General features: G+C 38.6%; 2 protein-coding genes across 2 annotated transcripts in view; one reads left to right on the forward strand and one right to left on the reverse strand.

The window, feature by feature from the left end:
* The window catches only part of LOC101863996 (major facilitator superfamily domain-containing protein 1), a gene marked incomplete in the record, with an annotated part of 19,904 nt that extends 16,466 nt beyond the window's left edge, over window positions 1–3,438 (forward strand). Inside the window, 1 exon segment of the mRNA XM_013084894.2 lies at window positions 1,615–3,438. Within this exon segment, the coding sequence (XP_012940348.1) occupies window positions 1,615–1,776 (162 nt within the window).
* Window positions 3,439–16,997: 13,559 nt separating this feature from the next.
* Window positions 16,998–26,793, reverse strand: part of LOC101864236 (E3 ubiquitin-protein ligase MIB1) — a gene marked incomplete in the record, with an annotated part of 184,898 nt that continues 175,102 nt past the window's right edge. The window contains 7 exon segments of the mRNA XM_005102477.3: window positions 16,998–18,413; window positions 20,347–20,450; window positions 22,081–22,167; window positions 22,614–22,692; window positions 24,185–24,377; window positions 25,794–25,975; window positions 26,372–26,500. Coding sequence (XP_005102534.2) covers window positions 18,273–18,413; window positions 20,347–20,450; window positions 22,081–22,167; window positions 22,614–22,692; window positions 24,185–24,377; window positions 25,794–25,975; window positions 26,372–26,500 — 915 coding nt within the window.

Below are 26,793 nucleotides of genomic sequence, written 5' to 3' on the forward strand. Positions count from 1 at the left end.
GGGGGGTTGGTGGGTGCTCTTGTGGGGGTTTGCGCCTTCTTTCCAATCAAACTTCTATTCTATCCCCTTTATCTCTCCTCTTTTTCTTTGAATCAAAACATCTGTCTTCCTTATCTCTCCTCCGCGCTTGTTTTCTTTGTATGTTACTCTTTAGTAACACCTCTAATCTTCTGCACCTATTTGACTTAATTTTGTTGTAAGTGCTGTAAAACTTTTACGCTAAAAAATGTGCTGTTTTGTGGAATTATGCTTGCCTGGACATTTATAGAACTCTGGGTGCGTGGTTGTCAGGTGCTATAGTGTAGTTCCCTAGTTTCTTTCCTATCAAACATCTGTCATCCTTCCTTTCTTTTTTGTGTACGTTACTCTCTTGTAACACATCTATTCTTCGGCACTTATGTGACCTTATTGTGTTGCAAGTGCTGTAAAACTCTTACTAAAACTAAAGGAACTCTGGTACTGGTGTCTGTGGTGTCGCTGTTATGCGATTCATCTTTGCCTGCAGATGACGTGAGTTCAATTTCAGTGTAGGAATGTTTCTTTTTACTGAATATTTCCATCTGTCATGCTGAGGTGTCATATCCTCCCTCTCAGTTGGGTTGGCAGGTCGAACAGCCAGCCTGCTAAGCGATCTAAAATGTGTAGATTTAGGGGAGGGTGGGGGATGGGGGGTAAATGTTTCCCAATTTTGCTTTAGAACTCTTGTAGTCTAGAATTTTTTGCTAAAAAAAAAATGGCATTTTTTAATGCAGGTGGTTGGTGTGGGCTTTGTTGTGGTCTCCTCTTTTTACTTCTTGTCCTAATTCTAGGTATGTGAAGATAATAGAGATAACTCTGTGGGTGGTTGGTGGATGTTCTGGTGTGGTTTGCTTCTTCTTTCCTATAAAAAAATCTATCGTCCTTATCTCTCCTCCTTTTTTATGTTTGTTACTCTCTTGTAACACCTCTAATCTTTTTTTTTGGCGCTCATATGACCTTATGCAGCTGCGAGCGCCGTAAAACTTCTACTAAAACAATAGATTTACTCTTTGTAACTATGACTGAACAATTCTCTCATCCTGGTTTGGATAGTCACATGAAGGATATATAATATGAAGCAGGGCCAACCCCATTGTCACTACAGGAGAGGCTTTATGGCCAAAACAGGAACCTGACAGGATGGCCCAGTATATAAAAGTGTTATGGTCTTCAAACACGATGCGATGCGACAGAGATGAAGAGGAAGAAAGGGTATCACAGTTTTTTGTTTCTGGTTTTTTCTTTGAGTTCATACTCTCTGAAAGTATGTCACTCTGTGTCTTTCCCTGCTTCCCTCTCAGTCTGTTTACCCAGCTCATCCCGGCTGATCCAAGATGTGTGGGGTGGGTGGTTGGCAGGTGCTCTGGTGTAGTTTGTTTCTTTTTTTCCTATCAAACATACATAATACATCTTCCTTATCTCTCCTCCTTTTTTATTTGTGTGTTACTCTCCAGTAACACCTCTAATCTTCTTCACTAAATATGACCAATATGACCTATGTGTGTTGCAAGTGCCGTAAAACTCTTACTAAAACTAAAACTAAACCAATCTATTCATGATGCAGTCATTTTTCTTTTTTTTTTGCCTTTCTTTTAGGGAGGTACACTGAACTTGAGTCGCAAGCAGAAGCGGTTACTGGCCGCAGAGGCATCAGAAAGGGAAGAGCCATCTCTTCCTTCCTCGGACAATGAAGAGGATCCACTGTTGCCTGGTAGCAGAAGGACTCAGTATTTACGGGATGGAAACTCTCTCAATTGAGAGTTTCTGGGAAGATTGCTTGTTGTAAATTTCAAGATACAGTCTAGTATGCAAATATAGCACAACACACAGACAGCAGGAAACGTACATAGTGAACGGATTCACGTTCCAAATTTTTTCTTACTTGTAGTTGTACGTTCTTTGTGTTCAAAACGCGACGGACATAGCAAAATTCGTATATGATAACGAAAAGATTTCTTTGTCAGGCTGATTTCGTTATGCGTGTGCTAGACTGTCATTTACTTTGTAGTCTCCCCTGAGAGTTCGCTGTGACAACCAAAGTCAAATGTTACAGGCAATTACTGAAAGTATACACAGTATTTATTACATTTTTTAACCCTCCAACTGTCAGAGGTGAAATTCTGTTGTGTCAGGGAATTTGGGTGTATTTTCTCTACTGGTCACAATATCACTGAAAACAATTTGAAATCAATCCTAGATGTCCAGTAACCATACACTTTCTGAAAACTCGATGGTATGACGAGACCATGTAAATTTTTAAAAAATGTTCACTTTTAAGCTGACTTTGACAGTGACTTACATTTCTGTTTACATTTTTTTGAGGAGGTGAAAGTGTGCTTTTGAAAGAGCTATAAAAAGAAAATGGTAAATTATTTGTGAGGCATTGTGGTGAAATCATGAAACAAAAGACATTTTAAGTTGCGTCCAGACTGCTGAATCTTTTTTAAAATGAAAAAAAAAAATTAAATGAAACAATAGTTGTGAACACTTTTTCCCGAATGCTTTTCAAACTTTCCTGGCTATGAAAAAGGATGCAGTACCAAATTTTCCTTAGTTATAGGTTGAGATTAAGTTCTTCTTTGGATGTTTCACTTAAAGTTGAAAGTGGTGGTCTGGGTCTAGCATCACACACACGTGGGTCGTACGCCCCATTTCTATTGCCACAGTCTTCTGTATGACTTTCTTTAGTGGAAAGAACATTAAAAATAAGTTAGACATTTTGTTAATTCATAACTGACGGCCCAGCTGTCTGAAACGATGACAGTTGTTGAGAATATTTTTTTTTCAAAACCCAACAGACTCCATTGTTTTTGGCCTGCGCAAACTTTGATATACTCCTTTCTTATTCTATTGCCGAAGAGGAAGCAAACCTTTTCTGAGTTGAAACACACTGGTTTAGTGATTCACAAAGTGGAGCAATGAGTCCGATATAGTGGCTAAGTTAAAGCCAGTTATATCGGTCATGACAAGGCTGCGATAAATCTACGGCTAAATAAAAACGGCGGACGACGCTTGGAGGGTTAAAACTTTGAAACTGTACTCTGGCTTTTTCGAGACATTCCTGTACATGTTTTTGATTTGAGCATGTTTACAGTATGCATGTACTTTGTGCAATTTCTTTTGTGTTACACAAAAGTGTATTAGATTTGTCAAGTTGTCAGCTACCCTTTTGTCTGTTTGAATGACGGTACTGGATATGTCTCTGATTTGTAGATGTTCTTTAGGGGAACTGGATACTAGTCTCATTCGTGCATTTGTTTTGACTCAGGGAAGGAATTGTGACAGAGATGATTGGGACTGGCTCTGCTCGTTACTGACATATATGTATGGCAAATTTCAGCTGGTGTCTTGTATACTTACTTATCCCTTATTTAATATGATTGATGGATTATTTTTTCTTTCTGTCTTAAAAAAAAAAAATGTTTAGGCAGACAAAACATGTCTTTTAGTCACTGTTTTGTCCTTTTAACCCCCCCCCCCCCACCCCCCACCCCCAGCAAACCAACCCATCCTATCGCTACACCAAAGTGTCCTCTTGACTGAAGTGTCTTTTGGCCATTCCCAAAGGGGGGACATTTCTCGTTCAAGTATAGTAGAATTGTAAATGGGCTGACTCATGTCACGCTCATAACTGTGCCTGATCTACAACAGGGAACTGCTGCTTTTTCTTTCTTGATCCTTACTATTGTCATTTTCCTCTACTTCTTTTGTATGTTTGTCACTCTCTTGTGACCTGCTATTTTGGGGTGCCTTGATAGTCGAAGAAGACCTTGAGTTGTTGAAGCTAGAGAGGTGAGCAGTCTAAGTTTGATTCCCTGTAAAGACTTCTCTGTTAACACCCACCCCTTGGCGCTCATATGACCTTATGCAGTTGCGAGTGCCGTAAAACCCTCTACTATAAAATTTTAAAAAGTGTCCTCTCAATATGATATTCTTTCTTTCTCTCTCTCAGCGCCAAAGTGTCCCTTTTGTATAATACTCTCTCTCTCATTCTCTCTGGGCACCAAAGCATTCTTTCAATATACTTTCTCTCTCTCTCTCTCCCTCTCTTTCTTTCTCTCTCTCTCTCTTTCTCTCTCTCTCTCTCTCTCTCTCTCTCTTTCTCTCTCTTTCTCTCTCTCTCTCTCTCTCTCTCTCTCTCTCTCCCCCCCCTTCTCTCTCTCTCTCTCCCTCCCCCCTCTCTCTCCCCCACCCCCTCTCTCTCTCTTTCACTTTCTCTTAACCGAAGTGTCCGCTCAGTATATACTCTCTATTTCTCCCTCTCTTTGCGTGCTCGAAAGTGTCCTCTCAATATACCCTCTCTGCACCAAAGCATCCTCTCATTCACTCAATTTACTCTTTCTCTGCACCAAAGTGTTCTCTCATTCACTCCATTTACTCTTTCTCTACACCAAAGCATTCTCTCATTCACTCAATTTACTCTTTCTCTGCACCAAAGCATTCTCTCATTCACTCAATTTACTCTTTCTCTTCACCAAAGCATTCTCTCATTCACTCAATTTACTCTTTCTCTGCACCAAAGCGTTCTCTCCTTCACTCAATTTACTCTTTCTCTGCACCAAAGCATTCTCTCATTCACTCAATTTACCCTTTCTCTGCACCAAAGCGTTCACTCATTCACTCAATTTACTCTTTCTCTGCACCAAAGTGTCCGCTTTTTACATACGGTCAAAATTGTCTAAGATGCCCACCCATTGTCGATGAGAAAAGTCGCTGTCTTAGGCAGGTGGCCATCTCAGGCAGGACTGATTGAAATGGCAATAACAAATCATTTCCCTTCTGAGGTCCCAACCTATAAATCCATTTTTTGAAATCCACTATATTTTTCTTTTTCTTCATTGTTCTGTTGTGATTGTTTAGCACTGTTAAATATTATGTTCAAGAATCTAAGACACACAAGAAAGCTTTCATTGTCATGGCCTTATTCAATACATGTATAATATAATAATTAATCAAACAGTACAGTCTTTTATTTGAAAAGATGTTATTATAACCTTACTTTTCCTCCCACACTGCATTTTCCCCAGTCATTAATTTTGATTTTTTTTTTTTGTTTTTTGTTTGTTTGAGACTTTGAACAAAACATACCGGCACAAGTATACTTTGAGTCCATTTCAATCTGTAAACTAAGTCAGTTTGTCTATCAGGTTAAGTGGTCATCAACTCACAGGGGGCCCATATGTCGGCAGTTTTCAGGGTTAAAAGATAATATACGTAGTTTTATACTATAGATTTTTCAATTCTGAATTAATTTGTTTAAAAAACTTTTTTCAGGAAATGCTTTTGGAGATATCGCAGGTTTTGTAACACAGGGTACAAATTTTTTAAAAGAAAAATAACTTTCAAGTTAAATGAATTTATTTTCCCAGAAATTCTCAAAATAACCACTCTTTCTTGATTCACTCATGGCCTTTTTAATGCATTTATATATTACTATTACTCGTAAACTTTGTTCCATGTACTTTGGCATTCCACAATTTAAAAAGTACAAAATAATGTTGCTTGATGCAGATAGAGGTAAATGATTTGTCTGTCTTTTTGTGATAGCTGTGTGCTCCTTTTTCGAAGACATGTAGAGTCTAGTGAGATGCTCTCCATAGTTCAAGAGATCCTGGGTGTTGCTATAACATGATTAACAAAACTTCTCTTTTCCTGCTTTAAACATTTCAAGTTTATATGCAACTTTCATGTTTCCCATACATTCCTTTTACCATAATTATATTCCACATTTAATTTCTAATGTGAAAACAACCAACTTGGGTCCTGTGTGCTCAGATGGCCTTATTTAGCTGCGAGCACTGTAAAACTCTTACCAAACTAAACATTACCCATTAAATTCACGTGTAGCGTGCATCATAACCTTTTCCCATCTATTATGTGCAAGGAATATCACCCTTGACTCTTACAAAGAGGATGGATTATGGGAGTTTCAATTGAGATTGATCCCTGACATTTGAAGATGTAGCCTTTAACCCTATCCATACGCCGTGTTTTACTATCATATCCATACGATGTGGGGAACTCTGTGCCACCACTTTCCAAAGAGGAAATTTGCATGTTCATCTGATCCGTACGCTTTGCATAGCAGTCTGTCAAAATTATTTTTTGAGAAATACTGAAAGTTTCCAAGAGATCATCGCACTAGAAGTATTCTAAAATTTGAAGAATACAACCCTGGGGGTACAAAATGACCCCAGGGCGTACGGATAGGGTTAATTGAAATGCTCTGCTAGGATGCCACTTCGCACAAAACCAGCCTTTTGACTGTACTTACGTGTATTTTCCATTTGCACGAACTTCAAGATTTCTCTGTGGTTGATATCAACATTATTGTTTTGATAGTTGAATAAAATGGCTTTTTCGTATAAAGAGTTCTTCATCGCTCAAAACTATTGATGAAACATTGATTATGTTTCATAGATAATTGTAAAAAATGACAAGTGTGAGGCATCATGGTGAAATCAGGTGCTCGTCAAAATAAGGAAATTGAAGAAACTGGCATTTTTCAGCCAGTTTGACAATTTTTAAAGTAAATTTTTGTTTTTTGGCTGAATACCATTTAGGTCCATTTAAATACAAATTTCTGTGTTGCTTTTACCCCCCAAAAATGTTGATTAAAAGCACAAAAAATGTAAATTTTCAGTTTTCAAGGACTCTCAAGCAATGGAAGTCATCAAACGTTGGCCATTTTCACTCTAATTTTAACCTCCGAAACCAAGTGATCCGATCTCTTTCCATGGCAAATATCTTGACTTCTATTCAAGACATGGGTATTTTTTTCATTGAAGGTAAGACTAATGAACAAGCTTTAAGTTGATACCAATAACTCCTCATGCCAAAAAATTGACGAGTGCCTGATTCCGCCATGTCGTGAAACAGAATACCTCAAGTTTTATAGAGCAGGATCATCACTTTCATGATAATAATAAAAAAGCAGCAACATATGAAAATGATACACTTTTTTCCCGCAGATTATGGTCAAAGCAAGATAATCACACCATAGTGAATGGCATTTATTTTTCTTTATGGCCGTTTTAATGCGGTGTCTGGTCCTGTATGTCACAGTGAGACTGTGTATATCTTCTGAAGTGCGATTAGTGCAAATTCCCATTCTGATTTCGTCGCTTTTAAGCACAAGGGGGCTATCCCGAAAAAAGCTGTTTCGAGAAAATAGAAGGTAAAGTTTTTGCCCCTGATTCAGGAGAGTTTTCTTTATTATAACTAAACAAATATACACACCAATGCAAGCAAACTTCTCCTGTAGGTAGGGCAATGCCCACTTTTGTTGTAGGTCAAGATTTCTGAAAACCCCCGAAATCTGGGTTAGCCCACTTATCCTTAAAAGCGACCATTTGATGTGGTAAATTGACTGTTTAGTGTACATTATAAAGATATTTGTATGATGATTGTCTGTGGTTGTTGTTGAACTGGATATATACATATTTGGTCCTGCAGTATCTACTATCTGCAGCTTTATCCGTGTGCATAGGAATATGGTTCAGATCTCTGAACGGGACAAAAGGACTTGCATTCAGTGGTAGGTGGGGCATTAGGGTTTAGCTTGGTGTTACTAATGTTAGCATGTTGGAGACTGAGGTTTGGTGTTTGTGTCGGAAAGAAAAATTTCTGTATCAGTTATTGCAAACTGAATGCGCTAGCCATCAACGTTTATTTATGTGTTATAAGGAGGAGAAGGGTATCAACATTATGTGCTCGGGTAATGTGGAATCATTAAGGCAGGTAGTTAGGAGATGACAGTGCTCAGTCCTTCTTTACGATCCCTCTGGTTGATTTTCTTGTTTTGTTCATTGTTATAATAAGTGGGTGTGGCGTTGTCCGCTACATTCAGTGACAGTGACAAGGTTCTTCATGTTCTTTTGTTGAGGTCTTCGTGACCACAATGATTTCATGGATTCTCCTGCCACTTGATTTAACAATGAGACAAGTTGGGCATCTCTGCCTATTTTCCATTTTGCCTCAGTCTTGCCGCTATAAAAGTCTTCCTAGAGTCAGTCTCTGGGTATCCAAGCACATGCCCCACATAATATTTTAATTGTCCCATCATTTATTGATAATAGAAGTGCTCTTGCTGTTCCTTATTGGTCCACCCATTGATACCGGGATCCCCGTCTGTTGGTAGTTATCCTTTCTTGATGGGCTTCGTGTGAAATAAAAGTGGGTGGGTGGGTGGTTGGCGGGTGCTCCGGTGTGGTTTGCTTCTTCTTTCCTATCAAACGTCTAGTGTCCTTATCTCCCCTTCTTCTTTTTTGTGTTTGTTACTCTCTTGTAACACCTTTAATCTTCTGGCGCTCATATGACCTAATGCAGTTGCGAGCACAGTAAAACCTCTACTAAAAAGCAAGTGGGTGTGTATTTGTAGGTATTATTATTATTATTATTATTATTATTATTATAAAAGTTAATAGTGTATGATTTCCTTTGGTCTTCTGTCTGTTCAGCTGACCTGTACAGCCTCCTGGAAAACCTCGTCTCAGCTGCTTTGATTATTTTTGTCAACATCTTTTCTTTGTGACCAGGAGTCAAGGCCATTTAAAAATAACAGGCCATGGCTAGGCATTTTTACCTTTATATTTTTCTGATGCTTCGATCTTTCCAAATATTACTTAGTTGGAGTGTTATGTTTTTTTGCCATGCCTCTATTCATTTGAGCTTCATTATTTTGACTAATAATTTAAGTCTGGCATTTTCTAGAAGAGTTTCATGCTCAGTTTGGTAACAGATTTCAGCAACGTGCAGTGTCTTTATCTTTTTAGCATGAAGCTTTGGACCGGCTCTATTTTCTGTTACATCTACCCAGTGCAGACTCTCTTAATATCACTGATCTTCTTTACAACCCCCCCTCCCCCTCCCCCTCCCCTTTTACAGAAGTTTAGATTTTCTTCATGTCCTAAAGAATCTATCTCAACTATTTTGACCTTAGTTTTGCTCTCTCTGCCTCGTTATCTCGTCTAGAAAGTACTTACATGGGCCCGCACTTTTTTCCTTCTTGTTGTAGGCAGAATTTTTAGTCTTTTCTGGTGTCTTAAAGTAAGTTAAAGACTTTCTATGAAAATGGCTTTTCTTTTTACTTCTAATTTTTTTAGTTACCATATTATATCTGAAAGGTCTCGTTTGCTTGTCCCCAAAACCTTTTTATTCACATTGCTGCAAATTTTCATAATGAATGCATGCACTTTGCTTAAGGTTTCGTAGGTGTCCACTTTTTACTACATGTACTGGTATACTGGTAAATGTATGTGATATTGTATTATGTATTATGAACGACTAAACTTATCTACATGTTTATTTTTTCGGCTGTGTTTTTATGTGGATTACCAGGGGTGGTACTTCATTGCCCAGATTTTTCTCCTGTTCCATTATTTCTACTTATGAGTATGAGCTTACTTGTTATAATGTAAGCCTGCTACTGTCTTTCCCAATGGTATTACACTTGTAGTAAATCTTTCATGACTGAATGTGATGTTTGTTATGGACCAAAACAGGACATGTAGGATCATGGAGCATTAAAAGTGCTTGATTTTGTGATAACTTTTTGGAATTTACAGTGGAGTGGGCTTAAATCGAAATCTGCAAGACTGCTTATTCTCTTCCGTTCAGCCGTGTTTTCGGTTAAGACAGGCTGCTCAAATAGAGGGAAATAAAAATCGGGGATTTAATTTTCTTTCTGCTGACCAGTTTTTTGATTAACCGTGTTCGATTTAAGTGGGCTCTACTGTACTTTTTAATGTCTTGTATTTTCCTCAGAAAAAAAGCCAGAGATTGTAAGATGCCTCTTGTTGGTTCATTTTCTCTTTTCATTTATCTGTATATCTTCTAACATCTTGTCTTTCTGTGCAAGCTAAATGATCCTGATATTGTTGTATTGTGTCTTTCTTCCTCCCAGAAACTTTTGGGCGCCTGTATATATTATATATTATATATCTTGTCACACTCTGCCACAAATCTGAGTGAAATGAGGGTGGGGGGGTGGGGGTGCTAATTGATTCTGGCAGAAGGAGTTTTTGAAAAGATGTTTCTGAGGAATTAGAATTAATCCACATTTGATATTGCTGTCCAAATACTCAAATGGGACTTTTTCTTATTCTTTGAGTTTTGAGTGCAAAGAAAGCTGTCTACAAATTTGAAATGTCTCTATTGAGTATCTAATATTTTTTTTGGTCAATGCCATGATCATAGTCACAGACCTGCCCAGCTCTCCAATCGTTTTTTTTTAACCTGTCGAAGAACCGCAGCCAAATTCGCATAAAATCCTATTTTTTAAATCTCGAATTCAATTTCCTTCCTAGACATAAAGAAATATTTTTATTTGCTTGTATATTTGCATTATTTTCGCGTCCTATCATAAATGAATGGAAAGGGCACAATTTTATTCCATTTGTGTATGTGTATTTGCCACGGTTGGTTCATTGCGTAATCTTAATCTACTGAGGGTTTTGGATACTCCGAAATTTTTTTCAACAAACTTCAATTTTTTTTGTAGAATTTGAATGAAAACTCCTGTTTTTGGTTATGGAGTGGTTGGCAGGTCTGTAATGAGAGGAGAATATTGCTCATACAGGGGCGTGCTCTTGATGAGGGTATAAAACTTTGTGATGCAGATTTCCCGATGACTTGAACTCCAATCAGATTCTAAATGCCACATGGAGGCCATTTAAGTGAGTCTTTATTTGTGTCAAAACCTGTATGAACATGTCCTTACTTTCTTCTTGTTAATTATCTACTTCATGTCATTATTTTAACACTGTGTGATTTATGAGCAGGTTTAGTTTACAAGGAAAGCATTTCTTGATGTTTATATAAAATATTGTGACGTTTTTTGCCCATCTATGTCCATGTTGTATCAAAGAAACCAGTACCTCCCGGGGCAGTGCCACTGACTGAAGTGTCTTTGGGCCATTCCCAAAGGGGGGACATATCTCGTTCAAGCATAGTAGAATTGTAAATGGGCTGACTCGTGTCACGCTCATAACTGTGCCTTATCTACAACAGGGAACTGCTGCTTTTTCTTTCCTGATCCTTACTATTTTCATTTTCCTCTACTTCTTTTTTATGTTTGTCACTCCCTTGTGACCTGCTATTTTGGGGTGCCTTGATAGTTGAAGCAGACTTGTGCTGTTGAAGCTAGAGAGGTGAGCAGTCTAAGTCTGATTCCCTGAAAAGACTTCTCTGTTGACACCCACCCCTTGGCGCTCATATGACCTTATGCAGTTACGAGCGCCGTAAAACCCTCTACTACAAAAAAAATAAAAAGAAGCCAGATTATGGTCTTTGCTGTGTGGATAAAGGAAGGCAATATACGAGTATTTATGATTTGTGCCAATTGTTTGGATATTGACGCTTGAGTCATCAGACTGGGATTTCTTTGACCTCACTATTGTGTCTGTTCTTCACCAGATTTCATTGTCAGCTGGTCTTTTTCTTTTTCCTATGTAGTGGGGTCTTGATCTAGGTCAGTACTACTACCATTCCCTTTTGAGAAGCTGTTACTGTTTCTATTATCAGTACTCTCTTGTGAGTTTAAATTTTACGTCTGTATGTAATCAACATGCTGCAGCATTCTTCGTATGTTGATCCTTTTATGCATGTTGATGATGCTGAATAAAGAAAGTAATTTAAAAGAGAACAAGACTGTTGTTTTCTCATGTCTGGCTTGCATTTTCTAATTTACTAAAACATCACCAATAGGTGACAGTGAGTTGTCCATCCTCTTTGTGATGAGAAAAATAATACAATATGGTAAAAATATTTCATTTTTTGTCATTTTCAAAATCCAGCAAGTAAAAGAGTCATTTTATTAATAGGAAGTGGTATACAAGTTCTTAAACAAACATTTTATCGTTGGCGAGCCAAAAATGGCTGAATCCGCCGACGATAACATTATTGTTTATACACTTACGGAAAACTAGGTCTTAGTAAAATCATTTTCTTATCACAAAGAGGACGAACAGCTGTCAGTTTTAACTGGTGTATTATACCCTTTCAAGACAAATGACATACTTCAGAGCCAAGGAAAAAAGCATAAGAAACCAAATAAATGGTATATTTGTTTTAATGCTTTTTAAAATATACACCAATGCCATTAAATGCAGATGGATACCCCCCCCCCCTCTTTTGTTCGAAAAAAGTACAAATGACATTCATTTCTTTTAATAAGTAAACTTTTGAACATGGTATTTATTTGGACTTAAGATGACTTTTCTAATTTACAAGTCATCTTTCACTTTATCATAAACTGATTTCAGGGTCCTGTCTGAAAGTTGAAAGATAACAGTTAAGACGTTCTTGCCTATGGCTCTGTTGCACTGCAGTTCAAATAGCATTTTGAATGGTAACTGAGAAAATATACATGTGCAAGTGCATGTGAGTGTCATGCTATTCATGATAAACCAAAACAGAGGCTTTGTTGTAGAAAAAGTAGAAAATACCACGGGTGTCTTGTGCACAAATGTACTAAAGGGAAAACTAAGGAGGCATAACTTACTTGTAAAACATAATGTTTTGGCTTAGAAAAATGTCATAATTTGCCAACTGATGGTTCTTTATGTTTATCAAATGTATGTAATGTGTTCTGCATTCATTTTAGAAGATTACATACAGGGTGTGAAGCTATGATAATTTATTTAATGAGAAGACATTATCTGTGATGCGATCCTGGAAGTTGGGGTGCATTGCAAATCATGCGGTGAGAACAAGATTGACTTATCATCTAAAAGTTGATAATATGACCGGTTTTTCCATTTGTCTGTCTCACTACCACTTGAAATAAATACATTTTAAAAACTCAAGAACTCCCAAGCACCAAGTTATAACAATAGAATGCTTCCGCAACTTGAAGCTGAAACTATGAGTTGTACAATGTATTAGACCACTACTCCAAAGGTTCCATCGCTAGTAAGTTATTTGTTATTCTTGCTGTTCTAGACTCAACACTTTTCTATAAAATTTTGATATGCAGCATTGTTTGAGAGCAGCAACCACAAAGGCAGCAATGAAGCTTCACAAATTGGAAATACTGAAGCCCAGAGAGAAGCCTGCACGCTGCACTCATCCACATGTGGAAATAAAGCTTTTTTTAGATGCTCAAAATGCAGCAAACTGAAATTCTCTGCTCGTTTTCATCCTGTTAACTTAAGGTTTTATAGAAATTTTCTTTTAAGTATTCCTCTACAAAGTTACAGAGCTGTATTTTGAGATTTTCTCCCTTTTTTGGGGGGTTCACAGGCTGTCACAGGCTCTGCTTCAATACATGTAATGTATAATGTACAAACCACATATTATGTGGGTTGAACAAAAATGATTAAATCATTATTGCAGCACTGACATAGAGAAATTGACATTTGATTTATTATATTTTTCGTGACAAGGCAAGATATGTTAAGGTTATTGTGGGAAAAACTCAAGCAGTCTCCTTCTTTGCACAATTTTCTAGAAAGATGTTATTAAAAAAAACCCAACATATGTGTCACAGCGCAGTGGAATCAGGCACTCATCAATTTTTGGGCATGTGGAGTTATAGCTATCATCTTAAAGCTAGTTTATTAGCCTTGCTTTCTATGAAAAAAATATTCAATTCTCCTTAAAAGAAGTCGAGATATTTGCAGATGAAGGAGGTGGGGTCGCCTGCTTTCAGAGGTAAAATTAAAGAGAAAATGACCGTCAAAGTTTGGTGACTCCAATAGCTAACGAGTCCTTGGAAACTGCAAATTAAAATTTGTTGGGCCTTTAATCAACGTTTTCCCATAAAATCCACACTTAAAAGTGTTTTGAACGGAAATTCGAGGTGTTGAGCCAAAAAACAAAAATTCTAAACCAAATTCCAAACTGGGAGAAAAATGCCGATTTCTCAGATTTAATTATTTTGACAAGCGCCTGATTTCACCACGATGCCTTACATATTACATTAATAAAACAATTATGTCTTTGCCCCCCTAAGTCTAGACAGAGTTTGGTGGCTTGAACTGTCACAGGCCCTGTTTCACCACAACTTAGTCACTCCGGAGGCAAAACCTTGAAGTTGATAATATTTTACTGAACAGAAGGAACTGGAGGAGAAAATGTCTCAATCATTCTTTGACAAATAAATATGAGTTGGGAAAAATGAGGTTAATGCCACAGGAAGGGATGAATGTTTGTGTAGGTATATATATATGAGGGGGTGAGATGCAAAACCCGCTAAGCGACATTTTAGAAAAAAAATGAGATTTTTTGCTTAAAAATGCACATTGTTACCGGCTATCAGACGCACAAAGTGTTTTGGGCCAAAACCCAACACATACTTCATCAAAGCCACCAAAAAATCTTTTTACGCATGTTCGTGCGTATAGCAGCATTAAAAAAAGCTGATTTTCTCAAAAGTGCTCAAATGGATGTAACTGATATTTTGCATGTCAGCCCTTCATAGGTATATGTTTTTATATATATATGCAGTCGAACCTGGTCTGACAGCCACCTATGCAAGGCAATCACCTTTACAAACGATCACCTCCCACTTCACCCCTTGCATTGAGAAACTATCATGAAGACCCTGTCCAAGACATCCAACTGTATAACTAATCCCTTTCCTCCTCAACAATGGGTGGCCGTCTTGGAAAACTCGACTGTGCAAAAGCATGCATGCTCACTTGTTAGTTTGTATGTTTGGGTGTATGAAGCATTAGTGGGTGACCAGCTCATAGACATAAGCTAAGCATGTATACACCATTGTCAAAAAGCACACTGACATTTTTAAAAAAATGACTCTTTGGCAAAAAAATATAAAACTTAATTGGGCGCAAGACCTCATACACATACACAAAACAACACAAATTGAGAAACTTATCAGCATAAATATTACAACCGTATTGTCATTATCAGCACCTCTGTGCCTATGAGGCAGAAATCAAATACGATATAAATTTTAAAAAGTTCACACAAATACAGAAATATATTTGTACATGCAATATCTTCAACCTCTCAAGATACAGGAAGGGCTATCCGCAACGGGCCAAGGAAACTGACAACCAATCATTATGAACTACACACGAAATGAATGGAGTAACTATGACAGATGATAGCCATGATTTCTCTTATTATTTAAGCGTAAACCAAAAGTATTTTCTGCTCTTTTGGCTTGCCCTGGAGTGAACACCACAATCTGTCACTGCTTTCAAAGAGCTGGAGTCAGCTTTTGACCCATGTCAAGTCTGTATAACAGAGAGCATATTAGGACAATAAATGAGAAAGAAAAAAAGTTAAGAGAACAAACAGTAGAAGAAAAGAGTCCACCAACAGCTCGCTCACTCTCGCCAGTAGCATGTGGCAGGAGCAAATCAAGAGTCCACAACATCTAATCTGTATCTGACAAGATACATTTCACCAGCATCTACTAACACATCTAGGCTTCCAGCGCATCAGTCCAGCTCATCAGTCCAAAAGTCTACCAATAGAACAAAGACCATGGACAGAGCTCGGCAGATAGTGGCCGTTGCACTTTCTGACCTTAAAGTAAAGGACCCCCCCCGCCCCCCCCCCACCAAGTCGGACATGGGTATGATATAACGCATGACATCATAGAGCTATATCACTGCATGCACAGGCACTGGAAGCCTACAGAAAGGAAATACTGAAAAGAAAGACATGACACTACTCAGCTAGACAAGCAGCTAGCTGAACACGATTCTGTCCACATCAGCAATGTCACTTTGGAATATATTTGTGTGAAAGTTTCACATGCTCATTGACCCAGTTTAGAACATTTATGAGTCAGGCTGCTCTGCCTCCCAGCCTATCATGGCCAACCTAAGCAGTAAGGGATACTAGATCCCACACCCAATAGAAAGATTGAAACTCAAATTATTTCCCCCCCCCCATGTGGGAATCCCACTCGTTTCATCTGCAGACAAATGTTCAGTACAAAAATTAGAAAACAAAAATAAAATAAAGACCAACATTTTTTTGTTGTCAAGGGAGTAGGAAATATGATTTCCTTCTTCACAGGCAATTTAACAAATCTTAACACTGACATGGACATTTATAGTTACAAATGCTAATTTTTTTCAGGAGATTCTTTCAACAGGGCTAAACAGTACACTGGGTGGTTGAACACGGCAAGTTCACACACACACATACACACACACACACACGCCACGAAAAAAAAAGAAAAAAAAAAAGAAAGAAAGAAGAAATCTTGCTCCTTCATGTTCAAGTTCAACAGTAACTTGTTGCATGCTTTCTTTTAAAGTGCTCAATGGCAAAAAGAAATAAATAAATATGATTATCATGAACAAAACAAAGACACAAGTAGAAAATAATTGGTACAGACGAAAACCATTTGCCCTACCAATTCCAAAACCACCATCACAACTAACAAAATAATTCAAAACCAACAAACATACATGACATATAAATTCCATGGCAGTGAACAGTCATACAATACCCTTGTCAGATGATACACAAAGAATCTATACATATTATATTTGTGAAAGTTCGTCACTTTCGTCGTCTAAAACTTCCGGACCACTTAACTTTCGAATTTGACAAAATTAATGGTGGTTTAGAATCATTTAACGGGTGCACAGTATCACTGAGGAGCCTGAAGTCACTGTAGTTTAATTTTCAGTTTTCATTAGTTTCGTTTAGATCTAATCTTGGGAAAGTCTGTCTTCTAAGACGCCATTGTAAACAAGTGAGATTTCCGTTCCCTAGCCGTTCGTACTGTTCCACACCTTTGAAATTATGGAGTGTACAACAGTACAACCACAAAAGCGAATAGAGAGAGAGAATCAATTTATACATCTCTTATATATTTGGAAACTTGGAAACACATGACATGTGTCACTTTTCTCTTAAGATTTATTGCTCCATTCCAGTAGAGTGTAAATATAGTAGGCCAATGACTTTCAGTTGATGTTAATGCACCAATCATTCCTTTCATCGAAAGGGGGCCCAGCTAGTCCCACATAACTAGAAACTGACCATAGAAAACTTTTCAAGGTACAAGCTCATGTAAAAGCATATCAACAATTAATTTAAAAATTTACAAGGTAAAATTAACTGTTATCCAACATACGAATGACGGAGATAAATTTTCCAGTCCCCAAATATTATAATAATCTGACAAACTGTCCACATAATGCTTCATCAGGGTCAGCTATAGGAAAGAACCATGATTAATGAATTCACAACCAAGCTACCAGTAAGACAAAACTAGGGATTCTTCATCAGTCATGTGATGACTAAAATTTACTTGACGTACCAACGCACAAAACAAGAACATTTACATCACGTACACTGCAGGGAGCCAGACACAAATTGTCGTACAAGGAACAACTTCTGATACAAAGAAAGACTTACGTCAGTCCAAATATTTCCAGAAAATGTTGGCACCATATGAAAGAACTAGAATAATCAAGTGTCAAGCAGAAGTAGGACCAAGAAGGCTGAAACTCTTCAATAGCACTTGCTCAACACATAGGACTTTCCATCAAATTTGAATAGACACTAGAGGGGAAGAACATTAGTTCGAGAACAGACAGTACCAGGTAAACCAAGATTGTAAGTCAATTTCTCATCAGATCTCATCCTTCTGTGCAATTTACAGTACTGCAAACACTGTACCCTCGAAAAACAATTGAAACAACAGCATATATACATATATACCAGAAACATTCTGCTAAAATGTCATATATGTTATGAAATCTTGGTTCATTGTCGTATGTGAGAAGATGCTCTTAAAACACTGTCAGATTTGACAATAATGAAGTACACTCATATGTGACAAATGTTTAAAATCATAGAATCAAAGCGTTATTTTAAAAAAAAGCAAGAACAATCAGTCATCTATGTGTCACTCTTTCATGGGCCTTGAAATCATACGTTCTGTACAGATAACACAGGAGCAGCACAGAAAGCAGAGAAACAAAAAACAAAAAACAAAAAAACAAAAACAAATTCATCAGGAATCTTATTCCAAACATGGACAATACTGTAACCTTTCACACACAACAAAGTCCCATCAGAAATAATTTACAGTACAGCATAAAAAAAAGCACCTACATATTATTATCGACTGTTGAGTGAAACATGAACATGAAACTTTTCCAGAAAGCTATGGCAAATGACATCGGCCCATAAAACTTTGTACACAAAAAAATTACGAAATAAAGAAAACGTCCCTTTTACAAAAAATGACAGCATTCACAGGTGGACACTACTGACTACTGTGCAATGAAGCAATGACAAAAACCTCCAGCCGTCTAGTAGAGAAGGATGCGCTTCTCCACAGATTTGCGGCAGATAGGGCACTCGTTGAGCCGGTCGCCACACAACTGGCACGCCCCATGGCCACACAGGAAGATCATGTTCTTCAGCCGGTCCATGCAGACAGGACAGCAGGTCTGAAGGGAAAAAAAAAAAGAAAAAAAGACGTATTATGTATTTGCTGCATTTAAGTCAGACTTAAACTTCCTCATACTCACAGCCACATTATTTAACTCGAGACTGCCAGGAGAAAAAAAAAGGTGGATCGATATGATTGCCAATAAAATGTTAATTTCTCACATTGATTCCTTTAGAATTAGCCCCTTGACCTGGCTCACACTGAGTCCCGTCCGGCCCGTCCAAAATAATCTTGTCAGTATGTTAGTGTTGAGCGCATGTAATTGGCAGCAAGCGCTGTATGCTTCCTAAGAAGTCGAGAATGTTTCTGAGCGTTCTGGGATCTACTGGGTTAATAATAGTTGTAAAACGCAGGGAGCATACTGTGCAGTGTGGATGTGTGCTTTGTAAATGCAATTTTAACTATTTGTGTCACAATGTGGTGGAATCAGGCGCTTGTCAATTTGGGGCGTATGGAGTAATTCATATAATATAATCTTAAAAGATGTTCATTTGCCTTGTTCTCGATGAAAAAATATCCATTCATCTTGAATAGAAGTCGAGATATTTGCGATTGAAGGAGATGGGGTTGCCTAGTTTCAGAAGTAAAATTAGTGAGAAAATGGCCACCAAAGTTTGGTAAGCCATTAGCTAAAGAGTCCTTAAAAACAAAAAATACATATTTGGTGCCTTTAATTAGTGATTTTTAGTAAAATTGACATGGAAATTTTTTATATGGACATAAAAGAGATCTGAGCCAAAAAATAAAAATTTGATAAAAAATGACCAAACTGGAGGAAAAATGCCAGATTCTTGACTTTCATTATTTTGACAAGTGCCTGATTTCACCACGCTGCCTCACATTTGTTCTTTTTCTTCTTTAGACCACTATCCAGAAACATTTACAGATGGCACCGTGAGCTGACTCTAAATTTTATAAAACATATTGAAGTACATAACAGGGAGCAAGATGGGAGGTGAGAGTGTTCCTGTTACTGTAGAGGCAATGGTAGTGAAAACACATTTATTTCATCGCACATCCACATTTATGACGATGATGCAGCAATGACTCCAAATATTTTGAAACTGCTATAACAAAATGGTTAGAAATTTCGCTACATAAGTACATAATAACGGTTAGATTACAGTTCAATTTCCGATCTTGCCACCCTCCCCTCCCCACCTCCTCTTTTCATTCAAATAAAATTACATTAATTTCTTCTTAAGGTTGACTACAGGTTTTATATAATATGGTATCATCATCTAAACTATGCTTTTGATGGAAACATTTCAGAGTCAAATCTTCATAAACTTAAGTCACATCTTTCCTTTCAACCATTTGGTTTCAAAATGTCATATAATTCTACCATACCTAACAGAAATAAAAGCTCTTATAAATACACTGTTTAAAGAACCACAGACACCAGATAGCTACCATGAGCTGTCCTGCTATGAACAAGTGATCATCTTCAGACTAAGAACCGAACATACACGACTCAGACAACACATGTACAGATATTTTTTTTTCTCCGTAGAGTTTTATGGCACTTGCAACACAATAAGGTTATATAAGTGCCAAAGATTAGAGATGTTACAAGGGAGTAACAAACACAAAGAAGAAGGAGGACAGATAAGGACGACAGATGTTTGATATAAAAGAAGGAGCTACCCCACCAGAGCACCCTCCAACCACCCACACAGATAATTTAAACTAGTAAAAGTAAAATCACCAAAATGCCAGAGTGGAGAGGCGGACCAAACTGTGGAACAGACCCTTCAGCAGTACATGATCCACAAGGCCCTGAGACAGAAAATGTGGCCAACCAACCCTACTGACACTACAAGAGAAGCTATACGGGCTGACAGATGAACTGAGCAGGACGGCCCAGTATATAATGTAGATACTGAACTGCAAGTGTGATGCGATCGAGAAGAAGAAGAAATCTACCATACCTGGTCTTTGATGTCCTGTAGCTGCTGCTGCAGCTTCTGAATGTCGCGGCTGACGTCACGAGACCCGTTGTTCATGATGCCGGGCTTTTGGGGTTCAGGGGGAGCTGAGAGAGAAAGTCATAGAGGAAGTGAGAAGTGGTGGGTAACGCGTAAAGCACAAATAGAATAAAGTTGCTGACACTAAACTTTTAACATATCAGCAGTTATGGAGCGTTCAAGAAGTATTTTTATTATCTCCTTTATTTTTTGGTTACCCAAAGATTCAAGCTCTCTCAGAGTATGTCAATCTTTGACTTGTAACACACAAAAAAAGCCAACTTTAGCTAGTTCACTTTTGTTTGACCACGGTTAAAACAAGGTAAAATGAAATTGCTTAGTTCAATCTCCTCTGATCTTTGCACACGGGTCTAAAAGTTGGATGAACAACACAATCTAAAGGCGGACTCATAAAGGTCACTGGAAACTAAAGTTCCGACACGTTTTCTTTGATGTTCGCCTTAAAGCGGGTCCAAAAAATAATGGGGGAATTTACAGCATGCACCTAAAACGTTAAAAAGTTGACATATTTTTCTCAGCAACACACATTGACATGCCCCTAAGAAACATGATTCAAGAGACGGAGTGAGTAATTTTCAAGACTCACGAGGAGAGGCCAAGACAGTCAGAGGATCAAATCTAAAAGCTTACACTGAAATGTGGGGGCAGGGTGGTGTCACTGTCTCAAAATGAGCAATTTGTAGGCAAGGCTAATGTAAGTCATTTATTTTAGTGATCCTGTGCATGCATCCAAAGAGCGGATTTTAATATTGGGCCTGAAAAGAAAAACTTTTTCATTACTGGACCAAGATTTAAAAAAAAATCTTTTGTTTGGTTGCTGGCCTGCAGAAGTGCCATGCAAAAGTTCGTGGGAATGGGTAAAAAAATTTTTTTTTTAAAAATGTGGACAGGCGACAGTAAACAAGCTATAAGCGGGATGATATCTATTCAACACTGAGTGTTGCATGAGGAAAGAAAAAGACAGAAAAAGGGGTACAGAACCACTCACATAAATGAACTTGAACAGTTTCTTCTTCTTCGTCTTGTGCAATCTGATTACAGGAGGCTCAAAGCAGCTTCTCTAAAAGCCTAAGTAACTGAGTGTATATGTACAGCCTATTTTCATATATATATATATGTATATCATATCACTTCCCTTTAGGGCATCTACTCTACACAGTGTACTTGTGCTGTCTGGAGTTTTTCGTTCTCACTATCATCATCATTGCTCTTTTCACCCTGCACCAGGATATAGGTCACGACAAACACTTTCCACTTTTCTCTATCCTGGGCTAGCCTCTTGATGTTATTCCATGTTTTCCCACTTTTCTGTACATCAATTACTGTAATTCTTTTTTTTGGTTTTAGTTGGGGATTATTTTTGAATTTCGCCTCGGTAGGCTTGCTTTCATCCACTTTAATTAACATAAAAGTCCAAAATGCACACAGGTTACATGTGGGTCTGATCCTCCAAGTCTTTTGACCTTATCCAAGACAATAAGGAGCTCAACCGCACTTCATCTTGGATCTAAGGCGTGAAAAACACGAGAAGAAACCAACGTTACTAACTAATCATAATATGTGCTCCAAAAGTGGCAATGAGACCAGATGCTTTGGCATGAATGAAAGTTTTGTAGTTAAGAAGCCATCTAGATAAAATGTAAAATATATGATCCAGGTACAAACAGAGAAACTTACGAGTGCCTCCACAGCACACAATGAAGGGAATTGTCTTCTCGATGGACGCTCGGCACTGAACACATTTCTTCATCAGGTTTGCACAGCCTGTGGGAGAAAAAGAGAGGGACGGGAAAGGGGGGGGTGGGTTGTTCTTTAATGGTGACAATGTAATAACTTATTTGTTTGTGAGTGACTATCGTTTCTGTGTAAGTGTAAACGGAATGCATAGTTTTAGTTGTCCCCTAGTTCACACCAACCCCTCTCCCTCCACCCAAACCCACGTGAAATACAGTAAAGCAGCAGAGAAAAATGTATTGCTCTGAGCTCAAACCAGGTTCTCAGGCTGATTTCTATGTTTAGAACGGGTTTCAGCTGAAAAAATCTAGAGAAAAAAATTCGGTTACAAGATAAAAGTGGGTTCTGAGTTGGACTGAGTTCTTATGTAGATAGTGTTCTTAGTTCACCCCCCCCCCCCAATGATCTAAATCAAAATGTCGGGGCCAAAACATTTGGGGGTGAAGGAATCTATGTTTAATCTACTTCAGTCTTACCGTCACAAGCACACATGTGTCCGCAAGGCTTGAACAGCACCGAGGCTTTCTTGTCAGAGCAAACCACACACTCTTCAATCTGGAGGACGAAAAACATAAAGAGATGTAGAATTTTTTTTCTCCAGAAATACATTACATAACCCACCACCAAAAGAGCACAGTTTGACTCCTGACAAAGCTAGGGTACTTCACAAAAGACTTTTGCCTCTTTTCAATTGCAAACAGTTTCATGTGGACAGACTGAAAGAGATCATTATTCCATAGGTCACGAGAATAAAACATAATAATAACAATAATAATAATAATAATAAAAATAATAATAATAATAAATAGCATTTGTATAGCGCGTATCCCTGCTTGACAGCAAGCTCTAAGCGCTTTATACATAATATCAAAACTTGGATCTATTTAACAGAATACAGGTCGGAACCTCCGTATTTTCCCCAATAGTTAAGTTTGAACTAACAGTACACACATTTAAAGCAGTGTCTGGATGAGACCTGAGGAAAATTGAGGATGAAAAGTACAGAATTGGTTCAACTGCCTTTTCAAAACTGTGACTATAGTCCTGTATACCGAAGAGGCAGCGTCTCTGAATTTGACGACGTCCACCCCAGATAAACACTATCTCCACTGACACATCAATATGACTTGAAAACCTTAAGAACCTCTTCTTCCAGTCTTTTAGAAAACTAAAAACCTGAAAATCCAACCTCCCAACCAGGGCAGTGCTAGTGACTGAAGATGTCTTTAGGCCATTCCCAAAGGGGTGATATTAACATGTTCATATGCACAGTAAAATTGTAAATGGGCTGATTTATCAATGTCATGCTCATACTGTGCCGAAACAACATAAGGAGAACTGCTGCTTTTTCTTTCCTCATCCTTACTATCGTCATTTTCTCTCTACTTCTTTTGTATGTTTGTCACTCTCTTGTGAACTGTTATTTCCGGGGTGCCATGATAGTCGAAGCAGACTTTGTGCTGTTGAGGCTAGAGAGGTGAACAGAGTAACCACCCCTTGGCGCTCATATAACCTTATGCAGTTGCGAGCGCCGTAATACCTTACTAAAACAAAAAACAAAACCTGAAAATGACATTAACTAAAGATTCCCATCAAAGGCGTCATGACACAGTAGGATCAGGGCTTGTCAGTTTTTGGACATACAGAGTTATTGATGTCATCTTCAAGCTTGTTCATTTGTCTTGCTTTTGATGGAAAATTACCCATCTATTTCGAATAGAAGTTGTGATGTCTGTAATTGAAGGAAGTGGGGGTCGCCAGGTATGAGAGGCAAAATCAGCAAAAAAATGGCTGCCAAAGATTGGTGACTTTCAAATCGTGAGTGTCTTCAGAAACTGCAAATTTAAATGTTTTGAGCCTTTGATCAGTTTTTCAGTAAAATCCAAAGGAAAATGTGTTTTTAAATGGACATAAAAGGTTTAGAGTTAAAAAAAAATTCGATAGAAATTGCTGAATGGGCGAAAAAATTTTGGTTTCTTCGATTTTATTATTTTGATCCCAAGAGTGTCCATTTCACCCAGATGAAACACAAACGACACCATCTAACCTTTGTCCGTGACTGCACGGGTTCCTTGCACATGAGACACTTCTTGACACGCGGCGAGCACAGCGAGCAGGTGCAGATGTGTCCGCAGGGGCCAAACAGCGTGTCACGTTTCTGGTCCGAGCACACCATGCACTCCTCCAGGCTCTCCTGGTCGTTGCGGATGATGGCTGCGTTGGGAGCAGTCAGCGCCGGGCTGGGGAACACAGACATTTTTTTCATTTAACTCTTAGTATACAGAAGGCTTTTCCTCCTTTTCTACACAGTCAATTTTGTCATCTAAGTTTTTAGCTTCACAAACTTCCCAGAAGCTCCACTCTTTTTTAAAAAACCTATTTGCATGAAATAAACACCAAACTGAGTAGAAATGAATGATCCAAGAAGTAAACATACAAGTCAATATTATATAGATGGATTTGCTGAGGTCTTGTCGATTTTTGTCATGATTAAATAAACAAGTGATGCTGTGAGCCAGCTGAACTGGACATTGCATCCTTGGGAAAGGCACTTTACACGAATTTCCCACTTGGCTTGGTCCTTTCGGAGATGGACGTTTAACTCGGAGGTCTTGTCTCTTAAATAAGCTAACAGTGTTGATAGGGGTGTTAAACCTATACCATTTCACCAGCTGAACTTGTGTGCCGTATACAAAGAGTTGATAAAAAGAGAAGCCCATGAGTACGGCCAGGTCATTTGTCAATGAGTGTGTTGGGTGCTCGTTGCATTCTACAATGAATAACTTCCAACAACATATCGTTCAGCAGTGCAGGACACAGAGCCCTAATACATGAAACGTGGCCGACTCCATTGACACTACACTGCGGGTCAACAAAGACCTAAGCAGGACAGTCCAGTAAATGATAGATACCGGTCTTCAAATTTGAGGAGACTGAATAGAAAAAAGGCTTCCAACTATTTTGCACTATCCAGATGCTAACATATGATCAGCCATAAATTGCTGGTCTGTGTTAATAAGGAAGACAAAAAGAATCTACAATCTCTGGCCAACACTTGTCTGCTCTTTGGATGGCATTAAGGAGTTGAGTAACCCTGGCTACAGGTCTTCCTCTCTGTCAGGAACGGTCAGTCATTTCAAGCTGGGTGCACATTCCAGTTTGTAAGACTTTCGAGGGGCCACCCTAAAGATGTGGTAGCATAATATGTAACTTCAGGGGACACTGAACTAAGAAGAAAATAGCTCAGTGCAGAGTCTTAAGTTAAGATAAAGAAACAAAGCAAACTTGTTGATTTACACAAAATCTGATTACAGAAGGAGTATTCAGCAGGGAGGGAGATCGGAGCGGGGTAGCCAGTTTTTCGGGTATAGAATACAAAATACAATAAGATGGTGAAGACAGAATTCAACAATATTCATAAGTTGAAGTAACAAAAATTCAATGACAAAGAAATAAGCAAACTAGGATCTCTTTAAAAAAAAAGTAAAACTGCACATCTGTCAGAGCTCTAAACATTTTTACTCCATTTTCAAGGGCAAGTGGAAATCAGAAGGGGGGGGGGGGGGGGGGGGGGGGGGGTGTCAAAGCTGTAGCCAAAAGGCTGGGAGTTGAATACTCCTGTCTGTGTGGAAAGTCTGTCTGCCCGTCCCCCTCACCTGTTCCGTTCCTTATGACACTTGGCCAAGGTCTTGCACAGGTTGGGGTCAGGGCAGAGGTCCAGGGGTGTCTGGCCTTTCTTGTTCTTCAGGTTAAGGTCTGCCCCATTGGCGGCCAGGAAACAGGCGATAGACGCACTTGACTTCTTGTCGGCCCCTGGGGTGCCCAGACCCATGAGCAGCTGGGGTTAGAAAGAAAAAGTCAGACAGTTATGTCAGTCTCGTACATCAAGAGGGAAATTCCAAGAACAATGGAAAAAAAAGGGAAAACAACACAAGGGTTGACAATATGACTCATGTCCTGAACATTGAACTGCTCGGATTGAGAACTGGGTACTACACACTCAAGACCTTTAAGTATCCAAACAAAGTCTCTCAGGGTGTGTTCTGTGTGGAAAGCGTGTTACGTGTACAGAAAGTGTGTCATGAGTGTGGAAAGTGAGTGTTGTGTGTGTAAAGTGTGCTATGTGTGGGGTGTGTCTTGTGTGTATGGAAAGTGTGTTATGTGTGCTGCGTGTCTTGCGAGTATGGAAAGTGTGTTATGTGTATGGAAAGTGTCTGCCACTCTTCTCTCTCACCTTTCCCACATCCTGCATGTCTTGTAGCTGGCGTAGCTGCGACAGCGTGTGATGTCTGAGCGCCTCATGTAAAGGCGTGTCCCCGTCCTTGTCTGGAATGTTCAGGTTACAGCCCTCTCGCACCAGCAGCTGGGATGGAGGAAAGGGGGGGGAGGGGGGGTGTGTTAGATATAGTATGGGATTCAAGCCCCATTCAATACCAAAACATAAAAGGCCATTTAAGATGTGGGAATTCATAATTCAATGTCCACCTCCAATATAAACAGACATAGGAGCTACAAGAGGCAACCTCCTTCCAATCAAAAGCCATCAGCAAAAACAAGTAAAATGAGAAACACTTGTACATCTAAATATTTCAGGCAGGGCTCGTATGGATTGACCAGATTTTAAAAAAAAGGGGTGTGTGGGGGGGGGGGGGGGGG

Source organism: Aplysia californica, unplaced genomic scaffold (assembly GCF_000002075.1).
Source record: "Aplysia californica isolate F4 #8 unplaced genomic scaffold, AplCal3.0 scaffold00326, whole genome shotgun sequence".
Lineage (NCBI taxonomy): Eukaryota > Metazoa > Mollusca > Gastropoda > Aplysiida > Aplysiidae > Aplysia > Aplysia californica.